Source organism: Antrostomus carolinensis, unplaced genomic scaffold (genome assembly GCF_000700745.2).
Source record: "Antrostomus carolinensis isolate BGI_N321 unplaced genomic scaffold, ASM70074v2 scaffold3764, whole genome shotgun sequence".
NCBI lineage: Eukaryota > Metazoa > Chordata > Aves > Caprimulgiformes > Caprimulgidae > Antrostomus > Antrostomus carolinensis.
This window is the reverse complement of record NW_010308519.1, coordinates 20636-33546: the sequence shown is the minus strand read 5'-3', so window position 1 is coordinate 33546 and position 12911 is coordinate 20636. Positions and strand designations below refer to the sequence as shown.

Here is a 12911-nt window from a genome sequence, read left to right as displayed (position 1 = left end):
CTTTGTTTTTTTGGTGGCTCTTGGAAGTGACGGGCGGTTGTATTTGTAATTGTTTCCGTTTAGAAGGACCATCCTGCCCACCAGTGTCTCCCAACGGGCACGTTACCACAGGCAGAGCTGAACTCCTGCTCCCTCCAGCATCTCTTAGTCAGCTGTTTGTGTGTATCTTTTTTTTTCCTCTTTTTTTAATTTTTTTTTTTTTTCTGTTTTCATTTTTAGCCAATTTAGTGCAAGGCTTGAACTCCCCGGACCCAACCGTCAAGGAAAAAAGCATCGCCGAGGCAGAGAAAAGGATCCGTGAGCAAGAAACTAGCAAGGAGGAGGAAAGCAAGACTACAGTGAACAGAACAGTCATCAACACACGAGCTTCTGTAAGGGGTTTTTTTCCCTTTGAAGTTAAAGCTGTGTGCAGTTTAGGGCTTTTAAATAACACTCATGCACATTCCTTGCCCAGGAGAACAAAAATTTTGAACAATATTTACAAGTGTGTTCTGCAGGTGACTTTATTTTTTTCACCAGTTTGCTTATCGGGAGGTACTTGACATCGTGTTGTCTTTTTCTAAAGATTGCTAATAACACAGACTACTTCTGCTGGATTTATCCAAGCTGGATGCCAGCACTGAGGTGCCACAGCTTGTGGCTTTTAGCTGCACTCAAGGAACTTGAGCAAAACTAGTTAAAGGTGCAAGAATCCCGTCGTTAATTTCATTAGGCTTTGATTCCTGCAGCGGGGTTTGGATTGCAGTGATTTGCCTTGTTAAAGATACAAATAGAAGCTTTCTGGTAATGTAAAAAAAATATATTAAGACCTTACTACCCTTTATTTAAGTGTCAATTTGATGTTCCCAGTGTGCACCAGTCTGGATATTTCAGGCTCCCTGTAGCTTTGACCAAAACCACGTGTTCCTTCGCCGCGGTGGGTTTTACTGAAATGCCTGTACGTGACGTGCATGTGCTATGTTTCTCTTTTTTTAGGATGTGGCAAATGCAGAGGCAGTGAATGCAGGTAGGACAGTGCTCCCCGGAATATTTAGCATCTCTTCAATCTGTTTTAGCAGAGGTGGAGTAAGGATTGCTATTATTTCATGCAAGACCTAATTCCACTCCTGTCAAAATTAAAGCTAACTTTTCTTGTGACTTTAATCAAAATTCAGTCAAATCCAGGAACACACTCAAGGATCTTACCAGTATGGCTATACTTGTTTATAGACAGGAAGTTTGTTAGTGCAGTTTGCTATCATATTCTGGCCTCTTATATAAAAAGTTAGTATTCTGAATTTACAAGGAAGCAAGTTTATCTCTAGAGACAAGATGCTTCAAGGTAACTCTGCATATCCTGAGTGGTAGCATGGTCTTTATGTGTAATAGCTTGTCATTCATGTCCCAGTGTAATTGTTGAAATGACTCCTTAATATTTTCTTTGTAGAGAAATTATTCATAAATACCTTATAAATCACTTTTTTCTCATCTGTAGATTAATGTTAATGAAGCTTGTTTGGTTTTTTGTTTTGGTTTGGTTTTTTTAACTGAAATACCACCAACTCTCCTGGCTTGAAGATGGCTTTCTGGCAATTTTGGAAAAGGATGCAAAAGAACGAGCTAAACGAAGAAAGAGAAATGAACACTTAGCAAATGGTAATTGCATAAGGCTTTTCTAGCTAATGTCTTCAAAAACTACTTAGCAGGAACTGGGCTGATTTAAGAGGCTGCTCTGTTATTGCTATTCTTACATACACTGAGACAGTGTGTTGGTTGTCTGAGACTAACGATCTTGTCCGCAGCATTAATTAGCTGAATACAACAGGGTTATATACTTCACAGAGTTGTTGCAGCCTATTCTTCTGCATACTGTCCTCTTTGTGAGGATTTAGGTGATTATTCCAACAGGAAAACGTGGCCTCTGTTTCCTCAATCACCATTTGGGGAAATAAAAAATGTTATTTTTGAATGCCTGTCTGTTGTTTTGCAGCTCTGAAAGAGAAGGGAAATGATGCCTTCAGGAAAGGAGACTATATCGTAGCCATTCAGAGATACACTGAAGGGCTGGAAAAACTGAAAGATAAGCGGGAACTTTACACAAACAGAGCACAGGTCAGCACGTGGAAATGATCTGCTTCTATACTGCTTTTAGTGTTACTTTGCCAGGATAGAACTTAAAAGGATTGTTCTAGTATCTAAGTGAATTTCATAGAAGGTAATACATGTTGCGTTACAGAGAAGCTTAAAAAAGAGAGCAAACAATTTTTCCTTTCCTCCCTCCGTATGTGTGTATTGAATTTTGTTAATAAATTTATTCTAAATTACAAACTCCAAAGAGATGGAAGACAAATTAAGAAAGAGCTGGTAATGATCCTACACAATCAATGGCTAGGCAAATCAACAATCTAATTTTTTTGTTGTTTGTTTTAATTAGCTAATGTTTGTACAATACTTAGTGGAAGTTGTTTGAAGTATTCTAATTCTTCTGCCTGGACTCTCTTGGGTTTTCTTCAGGCCTACTTGAAGATGCACGAGTATGAAAAAGCCATTGGTGACTGTGAATGGGCATTAAAGGTAACTTGAGGATTCTGTCATTTATGATCAGGTCAAGTGCTCCTGGAAGGTGGGTTTGTGTAGCTGATGATATGGAGGCAACTTGCTACTAGAAATGAAAGAATGTGGTGGCATTGTACAGATTCCTGCATCCTGAGTTAGCTTGAGCAGTGTAAAGCAGTTATTTCAGTGCTGCCTGTGTGCAGAAGCTTTTCTAGTTCTTAAGAGCTTTTAATCTGAAAGTTTGTTAGAAGTGATAATAAGCCATTAACGGCGCACAGTGGCACCCAATATCTTGCTTGCCTTCTAAAAAGGAAAAAGGGACTCTAAGATCACAAAGATGAGATCTAGTGGCAAAGGTAAAGACTATATAAAATGCCAAAGAGCTGAATCCAAATTAAGTTCTGTTACATCAACGATGCCCATGACTACAATGCAATTAATAGATTATTATAATATTGTCAGCATCATTTCAAGAAATCAGTATTTTTGGCACATAATTGAACTGGAAAAGGTCACCTAATCTGAAAATGTTGAGCTAGATGTTTCCTCTCCTCATTTTTTTTTTTTTTTTTTTTCGTGCATAGCTGATGAAAATTAGTACTTGTTTCATTCCTGGCAGAATTAATCAAAAGACATATGGAAATTCTGTTGTTATAGAAGTTCTGAGATTACAGACTAGTTGATGCAGGCCTTAACATTACCTAATTGCACGAGAGTCTGCTTGTATTGCCTAAAGTGCAGTTTTCTGGGAAGGATGTTAGCACCAGCTGCTTTTCACCATTAACCAGACCAAAGCCTATGTTCCTAGGGAAGGAAGGTTGGTACCTGGAGGTAATAATTCAGCGTATAAACTTTAGCTGCCTCTAGTAGATGGCATGAATCCCCTACTCTGTGCTTACAGTTATTTTGGGCAGCTGTAACTCTTAATTGGAAGCCTGGAAAAAATATTAAAAGGTTAACATTTGTAAATACATAATTAATAATTCCTTTTCTAACACAGTGCGATGGAACATGTATTAAAGCCTATTTTCTAATGGGGAAAGCTCAGCTGGCACTTAAGCACTACAGTGAGGTAAGTTGACTAATTCTTGTGGCCATGGAACCATGTTTTGTTCTGCTTTTGGTGTGGTGTGGGTGAGAGGGAGAGATTTATGATTTTTAAGAATCAAGCAAATGAAACTATGTTGAGTCGTTAGACTTGAGAGAAATTTTCTGTGCTTTGCAAAGACTAATCATTCTAAAATCGAGTCTTCTTTCCCCATCTTAGTAAAATAGCCTGTAACCTTTCCTTTGGTACACACAAAATGGAGTACACACACTTCTGGTTTCTAACCAATTTCAAAAGAATGAGGGAATCTTCTGTTCCACATACATGGTTTATCTGGTGGGAATTTGTCACCACTGGCTGTCAGACACCGAGACAGCGAGCTTTATATAGTTATATATTGCTATATATCATTTTTGGCACCTTCCCATTTTTATTGCAAAGTGAAAGCCCTTTTCTTTTCTCTGTTAAGTCCAGGCAGTGTTATGAGAAGATCTTACAAATTGATCCCCAAAAGGAAAGACTATTTAAAGGTAAGAAAGATACATTCTTACACTGTCATCCCTTGTTTTCTGATCAGGATGGAACTTAATCAAAACCACCCTTCTGCCCTTCAGAACTTTTGAGGGAGTCTCTTCAGGCAGCTTTTGTTTCTGATTGTTTCTTCTTTAAGCTCTGTTTTGTACAGCAGAGCCATGGGTCATTCTGTCCACCTGTATGTAGAAGGTACCGCTCTCTGTCATGGATTCAGCTTCATTTTTTACTTGAAGCTTGACCCTACCAAACTTCACTGCTAATGCTTTCTTTTCTTTTTATTTCCAAGATTGTATGACTGAGGTAAACTTGGAGGAAAAAAGAATGAAAGATGAAGAGAGAGCAATGAAGGAAGCTCAATCTGGGAGGCTTGCTGCTCTGTCCATAGAAGAACTGCTGCAGAAACTTGCTAGGCCTGACCAGAATATCCTCTACTACACGGGAGGGATCAGACTTTTGACAGGAACCATGAAAGACTGTAAGTCATTGATACAAAGCTTGCTGATCATGAGAGTTGCAATCCAAGTAGATGAACACAAATGGAGTAGTTTTTCAAGGAACAGAATAACTAGTCCTGTATTTAAAACATAAAATCGGCAATGATTGATATTTCGAAGTTTATGGCCAGTAGCTATTTGCATATATTTTTTTAGAACTAGACTGGTGTTATAGCTGAGCTGTTAAGACTTCTTATGGACTTGGGTCTCTTAAGAGCTGTTTCATTTGTTTAGAAATATTTATGATTCTTTGTTAAAGCAGATTGATTTGCAAAGCCGGTCTCAGGTTTCAGTCGTCCTAAAAAGCCTTTAAATTGAAGTCAATTATTCTTTAGGGCACTGGGCATGAATTAGAGCAGGTTTTAGCTTCAAAGCTGCTTCTACTTCAAGTAGCATTCTTGGAGTTTTTCCCCTGTTCTAACGATGTTCTTTACCAAAAGCTGTTGATCCAGTGACCTTTTCTTTTAACACTGTGTTCTGGAAGAGCAGGAATCTGCTTTCACAATGACGCATTAGCCAGGTGGATCAGAGAGCTGATTTGTTTATCTGTCTCTGAATTTTTCAGGCACTGGGCAAACTTTATTTAGAACAAACAATGGATTCAGTATCCTCAAAGACAACGAGATTGTAAGACGGTAAGAGCTCTCCAAAGGAAAACAGTAGGGTGTTACAGCATGAGGAAATGAAAATACTGTTTTCAAGAAACACAATCACTTCTTGAAACGCAGATGAAATAATCAAAAGATAATGTAATAACAGATTTTAAAGTCTGAATGGACTGACTTATATCTGACTATTATACAAACAGTGCTCTCTTAGATACAGTGAACAGAATTAATGAATTTCTGCTTCTGTCTCTATTTCTGTTCAGTTACCCTATCTCTCTCAGTGAGAGCAGGTTTGTTTAAAAAAAAATAAAAAAAGGAATTAATGAATTTCTGCTTCTGTCTCTATTTCTGTTCAGTTACCCTATCTCTCACGGTGAGAGCAGGTTTGTTTAAAAAAAATAAAAAAATAAAAACCAAAACAAAACACCAGAAAACAAAAACAAACCCCCCACCTTTATATAAAAGAACATCTGAACCACTTAGTTGCTTTAAGTATACCTGGCTAGACTCCCTGATGCTATTCATTGCCATCAGTACATATTTGGCCAAATAGCTCTGTAACTGTAACCTGTAAAACTCCCTAATCCTGTAATCAAGGAAGAGAGTCATCTCTGGAGACCTGTATCTTCTGCTGCTGTATTTTCTTGGCTGCCAGTATATTATGTTTTGGTAATCAATATCTGTATTGCTTTATCAACTTTGTCTTTAGAGGGATCTCTTGTCTGAATGTCTATTTGAGTCAGGTTCAGATAGGTAATGGAAACAAGCAAGACCTTCGAAAGATGCCATTTGAAAACTTTGCACAACTAAGTGGCTTCAGAACAGCGTGGTCTGGTTGAACAGTGGCAGGGAGCTGTTCTTTAGGGCTGTCAATAGTTTTACAGCACAGAGACTTCTTGAGGGTTCCTCTCTATTTTGGACATTGGCTGTAAACTGACTGCAGAGATTAAGCACTTCCAAATTGGCACAAAGGTTTTACACCCTGGCTATTCACAGCTATCTCGGTGCAGAACTGAATTTTTCAGCTGTATTGTGCTGTGGAATGCTCATATAGGGTCTGTGTGTGTCAAGGGTAGAGTAGAGCTAGTAGATCATAAATCTGGTCTCAGGGGAGGTGCTCTGGAAAATGAGTCTGATAGTCCTAAACATGTTTAACCAATGAGCTAGGTTTAGAGCTTATGAGCTTAAGTGTTGGTGTGGCAGATCCCCATCTCTGTGTGATTTGGCCAATTTCCCTAGCCAAAGAGCTGATTGCTTGATCTGTCCTTTGCTCTTTTTACAAGCTAACGTTTCTAATTTAGGGGCTTCTGTGCAGAGAGAAAAAACACTGCTGAAGTGGATCTGTGTGTTTCCCTTCTCTTCCTTTGGCAAGCTGTCTGCACTGGGAACGGTAAAACTATATCATCAACATTAATCACCATTAACGTACTGTTAATACAGCTCCAACTGTTGTTTGGCCTGAACATCACTTTCCTACAACACCTGGGTCCAGACCTTGTTGCAAATGAAGTTTTACAGGTCGAATGCAAGTGTTGGAGGTATGCTGCAGCCACGATTGTGGTGGTTCTGTGCATCTTGAGATGAATTTTCCAGTCTATTTCTGTGAGCATTTTAAATCTACTGAAAGGGTGGAAAGTAAATTCCCTGTGATCACTGCTGCTTTTAAGATAATATCACTTGTATAATTTTGTCGTTTTTAAGCAGTTATACCAGTAAAAAGCAGAATTTTATAGAAGTGCTATTAGAGAAGGCAGAATTCTTTGGGCATTCACAATCAATAGTCATTGGGCAGGTAGCCCTTGCCTCTGTTTCTAGGGAGTGTATGGGTAGATGAGAAATGGTCTGGGGTGGTGGTGGTTGGTAAAGTGGTGCAGAGTGCCACACAAGGAAAATACAGAAGCTTAGTGTCAGCATCTGTGTTGACAGGTACATCACGGGATCCAGCTGATGCCCAAGAAACTATTCGTGCTGCAAGGAAAGGGGAAAACCTGTTTTATATTCTGCCTCTAGGCAGTTAGCAGGAAATACAGGGTAATGTGCAGGCTTGTGTCACTTACATGTTTGTGCCTGGCAGGGCAGTGTGTTGTTGTGCCTGAACAGCCCGGACCCTAGCAGTTTGCAGGCAGTTGATGAAGGGAGGAGCACTCTGCACTTGATTAGGATTCTGGTGTCTCTTTGTCTGAAGAAGCAGGCTTGGTGCCTGAGAAGCTAGCATGTTGCTAGTGAGAGCAGAAATTCAAACACCAGTGTATGTGTTGAAGTAATGGAGCTGAGAGAAGATTAGCGGCTGTTCTGTCTTACCATTGCTTTGCAGGAGTGTTATGCAAGATGAACACATCAGAGTTAATGAGCATGTTAGTGGATGAAATAAAGACACTGAACTTGTTAAATCAGCACCTAGGAAAAAAAAAAAATTATATGAGTAACGAGGATGCCGTAGTGGTGACATCGCTCGTAGATCTTCTCTTTTTCAGAAGAAAATCAGCGTCTTCTATTGACTTGCCCTGATGTGAATGCACAGCTGCCAAAACTGCTTTCTTCTGGAGTATCGGGGATCCAAAAGGAGACGTTGGCTCTGATTTCTCTTTACTCAGACAATGAGAACGGAAGAAGACTGCTGGTCAGACAGCAGGACCTAACCAAGTAATAAACACTAGTATATCTCAGAAAAATAGCCTTAAGGCGTAGGCTCACAGATGCTCAGAACTCATTCTGCTAGCACCAAGATGAGAGGCTTTCTGAAAGGAACACAGGACACTGAGACTTCTGTCCTTGAGGGATAGGCCTAGCTAAGTAAAAAGAGATGTCTTTGAAACTAAGTAGAAAGGGCTTATTCCTGAGGATGTTAATGTAATTTTGAGGCATAGTTACCCTTTTTAAACCCGTAAGTGTGTGTTCATCTAGCATTCAATCAGGAGCTTACATTGTTGTCTCTTAATGGCTTCAAGCTGCAGCTCTGTCCTTATTTGGTAATTGGTATTTATGATTATTCAGTGTTGCCACTCTCACTGAATGGAGAGATAAACAACAATCTATTACCTTTATCCTGTTGGCCTGCTATTGCCTTCTAGAGTTAAGCCAAGGAGAAATTTTAATTTACTGGTTGACACTATGTGGTTTGAAGTAATGGATGAACAGAAAAGATTCTCCAACAGCTGTACATACTTCACTATATTATATGACACTAATCCAGAGACATTTTTCCTCGGAGGAAAGGTTAAAGAAATGAGCCACATCTGAGAGGATGCTTAAAAAGGGCAGATAATATTATTGTGGCTTGAAATATCAGGAACCTGAAAAATCTTCTGTCACCTTCTGAAAGAGATCCTGGGCCCGATTGCTTGAATAGAGTTAGGATGTTCAGAAGGTAAAGTTGCAGATATTGAGCTTCTTGGCAGTTGGGCTTGTCCTCAGAAAGAGGCAAGACTACAGGATCTCTTGCTGTGCTACAAAGTTGGAGGAGAGTGGCAAAGAATTTCAGTTCAGTAGAGGAGCATGTGAAGAAAACCCAGCACTTCTACAAGTGTCCTTGTTGTTTGGCAGAGTTATGGGTTGCCAGCCTCAAGTCCCGTGAATTACATGCAGTTCAAATCCCACAGCCACAATCATACACTATTACAAAAGCTCAAAAAGCAAATGGGGTATAATGTTGTTGGTTTTGGGGGTTTTTTTTTAAGGCAGGAGATTAATTTTCCTTTGCTACTATAAAGCTTTTTCATTAAACCCCTCCAAAGACCGTTGGGTTTGCTCAGCATGTCCTTGTAAGCCATGTGAGCATCAACACTGACACTCCCTTGCAGGCCTTTATGATTTGTTGAAACTGTTCAGTTCTGGGCTGTGCTGATGGTGTTCTCAGTTCTGACTGTTGCCTTCTACTTATCTGTCCCCAAGATGTTCACCAGCAGCAAAGCAGCTTAGCTTCAAACATCTGTAAAGCTTACATGCTGATGAAACGTTCTAATACTGACAGAAATTGGTATATGTGTTAAAATCACTGTACTTATGCAAAGAAGGACAATATTCTGAGAGAATCTAGTGCTGAAATATTGTTCTAATGGCTCTTAGGTGACAGAGTGTGTTCAGAGGGCCTAGTGCATCCAGCTTGGTCAAAACCCTACTGAACACAAGGGAATTTGAGTTCCCAAATTGTGTTGGTGCACTTAAAATGCAATTTTGATCTTTAATAATTAAACCAAAGCTGACAAAAGTGTTTTGGTTTTTAATAACAGATGGCTGCAGATTTTGATGACATTTGTCAACAACACTGATGCCAGGGCTAGCAGTGCTATGAACATACTATCTGATTTAACTGAAGAGGAAAGGTAACTTACATTGCTTCATTCATTTTTTGTATAGTTGTACTCTGAAATATACTAAATAGGCTACTGAGGGAGGTTGTTGGCCTTCTTTGCTGGGAGGGTACTTTGCTGGCTGACGTTTACCTTGTCTTTATGTTGCTGTTGTGTTGCCTTTGTCTGTGATTTTTGTCTGAAGATTTAAGTGTCCAAATATGGTTTGCTTTATTCCTCAACAGGTTCAAAACCCAGTGTCGTGTTATGTTTTCTACAGGAGCTCTACCTTTATTCACCCAGTTGCTGGTATGAAAGATTTTTACCTGGAACATTTTTTTAATGATGTTTACCTGGAAAGTAAAATACTTCCATTTCTCCAAACGAGCACCAAGACAATGCTAAAATTACAGCTCTCTTGTTGCTCTCTCCTTTTGAACATACCTTCCTTGAATTACAGCAGCAGCTGAGGCTGTTCTGTTCTGTGACCTAAGGAAGTAATAGTAGGAAATATTCCTAGTCTGAGGTTAGGGACCACAGAATCCAGCCACGTTTTTTTTTCCCAAGACTTTAAAATGTCATTGGGAGATTCATTTTGAAAATGAAGGTGATTTGCAAACTTTGGACAGTTGAGACGTAGCATAGGTGAGAGAGAATCCAGAATCCCATTTTCCATTGCCGGTGGGATAGGAACACGTATTTATTGTTTCCTTGTCATTTGTTGTTAATTTGTTATTCCACCCTTCTGTTTTAGACCTCTGCCAAGCTGGTGAACCAGGCAGCCCTTGCCCGTTGCATTGGCATCGTGGGGAATCTGTGTGCAGACCTCGTCATTCGAACGCAGATGGCCGACTGCAGAGAGTGCTGGCAAGCGTGCTTAAAGCTTGTGGTAAAGAAGCTTGAGGGCTCCCTACAATAGTGTTTTCAGCCCTGTCTCCTGTGGAAATGGCACTTGCGTGATCATGCTTGCAGCTCTGAACCCTTGACAGAGAGATCTTTCAAGGCTGGTAGTTGGATAGAGGTCTCAAGGCGGTCCCTTGTTCACATAAGTTGTGGATTGATAGATGGGTGGAGGGGAGTGAGTGGTTTTTTATTGTAAGTGGCCCCTTTCAGGGTAAGGACACAGTATGAACTCAGTCCTCGGAAACAAAAGAATTCAGAGGGTGGGAAAGGCTCTTGTTAGCTGCCTGAAAATCAGAAGTTTGGAGCGTGCCACTTCAGATACCAAAGTGAAACAAACACAAGCACAAATCTGTATCAAAGAGGCATCATTAGCTCTAGTGCTTACAGGACTTTTTCTTCCTTCTGAGTTCAGGGTGCATCAGAGGAACACCGATGCACCTTTTAAGTGAGCACACAGAAGACTGAGGAGGTGCATGTTCTGAACATCAGAATTGATTGCACTCTTCTCTCCCTCGCATACAGGATGAACGCTTTGATGTCAGCACACCTGAATACCGAGAGTGTTTGTTTGCAGTGCTGGGCCTCATGATGAACTTGCTGCTTGAATCAAATGTGATCATCCAGGTAGACAAGATCTGTGGATGTTCTTTGGTAATGTTCTTTGGATAATCTCTTCCTCGGGGATTCAGAATTGCTTGAGCAGTGAGAGCATCCTCCTCCCTTGTCACTGTAAATGGGCCTGATGCAAGTCACTGAATTAGTACCAGAACATTCAAAGAGACTAGGTGAGGGAATGACTGTGAAATATTGTGACCTTGCAGTCTGGACAGGGGAAAAGAGCTTGTCATAGATGGATTTAGAGCCCTCTTTCACATCGAGCATGCTGAAGCATTTAAAGGCTGCCAACCTTGGATTTTGCCAGTGTTCAGTTACTTTTTAATTTTTTCTTGGCGTTTCAGGTTATCAGTAAGGGTAATTGATAATTTAAGCTAAAAAGTGAAAAAAATTTACACAATTTTCTCCTGCACCACTACCCCTCATACACACGCAGCTATGAGAAAAATAGAATGTAAAGCACATATAGTACCTTTCCATAGTGGTATAAATGTTTGGTTTGGCATCAGTCTCCAGCTATGGGATATTCTTAGATGCTTGACGCGTTCCAAACTTCATTAAAACTAAGGATTCCATCAAGAGGGAAAAATTTCTTAAGGTACATCTGGGTACTGAAGTGTTAGTAACTTACTGCCACGTGTGCCCTGAGCTCCGTTGGATTCTTTGTTGTAGAGTACTTTGTCTACTAACCCATTTCTACTCTCACACTTCCCAGCAATCAGCTGGACCTGGGTTTTTCACATTGTTGTTTCAGTACTTTGCGGTGGACATAAGTGGCAAGTGCATGTCTCTCCTCGGGGATAAGGATGGAAGGATTGTGACAGTAAGTGGGATGTCTGTGGACTAATGAAAGATTGCATTAACTGACCTGACCCGAACACTTCAGTGCAAACTGCTGCCCTGTGCAAGCCTGTACATTAGGCTTTGAAGCCCAAAACATTCATAATGACTAGGAGTAAAGAAATAACATACCACTTATTCAATTTTTTATATTGTTTGGTGCAAGAGGTTCTCAATGTTCTCTTGAAATCTACTTAACAGAAGGTCTTACAAATAATTTCCTCCTTAGGATGGTTTTCAATATAAAACTCTTTAAAAAAATCCAAACAACTCTCCCCCCCAGCCCTGCAAAAAAACCCCAACAACAACAAAACAAACCAAAAAACCCAAACAAACACCAAAATCAATCTAGAAGCAAAGGAGCAAGAACAATTTGGGTGTTTAGCAGCTGTTTCTTTTTACAAGTCTTGTATGTGAATCGTACCTAGGAGACTGTACTCCTATTAACGGTGTGCAGCTCCCACGGAGAGCAGTTATTCAAGGCAAATGGGTAGGGGCAGATGTGGACTCAAAGTCCATTCACCTCTCTGCACCGACATGAATTGTTCTGGTCTGTTTCACTTGACAAAATACCAGCAGTGCTGGGCTGGTTTCTACTAGGAATTTGTTTCAATAAGTAAACATACATGGAGTTGTCCCGATCTCAGTTTGGTCTCACCTCTCTACAGTGAGTCTTTAGAAGCTGTGCTTCAGTTCAGTTTCCAGTAAGCAATAAAAAAGGCATGTCATAACAATGCTCTTTGTTATATTTCTGTAAATTCCTCCTTTTATCACTTCAATTACTTTGATTTTATTCTGCAAAAGCAAAATAATTTGAAAACTCCTTAAAGTTATCTGGACAAATAAACTTTTTTTTTCCTTCTCTCATACTGTTTTCTAATTAAGAGAGCCATTGGAGTGCTGAGCCGCATCCTGCCAGCGTCCCTCTCGGCAGTAGAAGAAGTCGTGAAAGGAGGGGTGGTGAAGAAAATGATCAGATTCTTGAAAGTAAATTAATTTAACAAAATTCACTTTATTTCTGCTTGTATTGTCCCTTAAGGAAACC

At 40.0% G+C, this 12911-nt stretch overlaps 1 protein-coding gene across 1 annotated transcript in view; it reads left to right on the top strand.

Annotated features, from left to right (window-relative positions):
• Window positions 1-219: 219 nt before the first annotated feature.
• Window positions 220-12911, top strand: part of TTC12 (tetratricopeptide repeat domain 12) — a gene marked incomplete at its 5' end in the record, with an annotated part of 16650 nt that continues 3958 nt past the window's right edge. The window contains 17 exons of the mRNA XM_010165773.1: window positions 220-371; window positions 976-1006; window positions 1558-1635; window positions 1970-2091; window positions 2494-2553; window positions 3536-3607; window positions 4053-4113; window positions 4404-4592; window positions 5177-5246; window positions 6521-6609; window positions 7694-7862; window positions 9449-9541; window positions 9754-9817; window positions 10263-10397; window positions 10934-11035; window positions 11781-11849; window positions 12752-12853. Of these exons, the coding sequence (XP_010164075.1) occupies window positions 220-371; window positions 976-1006; window positions 1558-1635; window positions 1970-2091; window positions 2494-2553; window positions 3536-3607; window positions 4053-4113; window positions 4404-4592; window positions 5177-5246; window positions 6521-6609; window positions 7694-7862; window positions 9449-9541; window positions 9754-9817; window positions 10263-10397; window positions 10934-11035; window positions 11781-11849; window positions 12752-12853 (1658 nt within the window). The remainder of the gene's footprint in view (window positions 372-975; window positions 1007-1557; window positions 1636-1969; window positions 2092-2493; window positions 2554-3535; window positions 3608-4052; window positions 4114-4403; window positions 4593-5176; window positions 5247-6520; window positions 6610-7693; window positions 7863-9448; window positions 9542-9753; window positions 9818-10262; window positions 10398-10933; window positions 11036-11780; window positions 11850-12751; window positions 12854-12911) is intronic.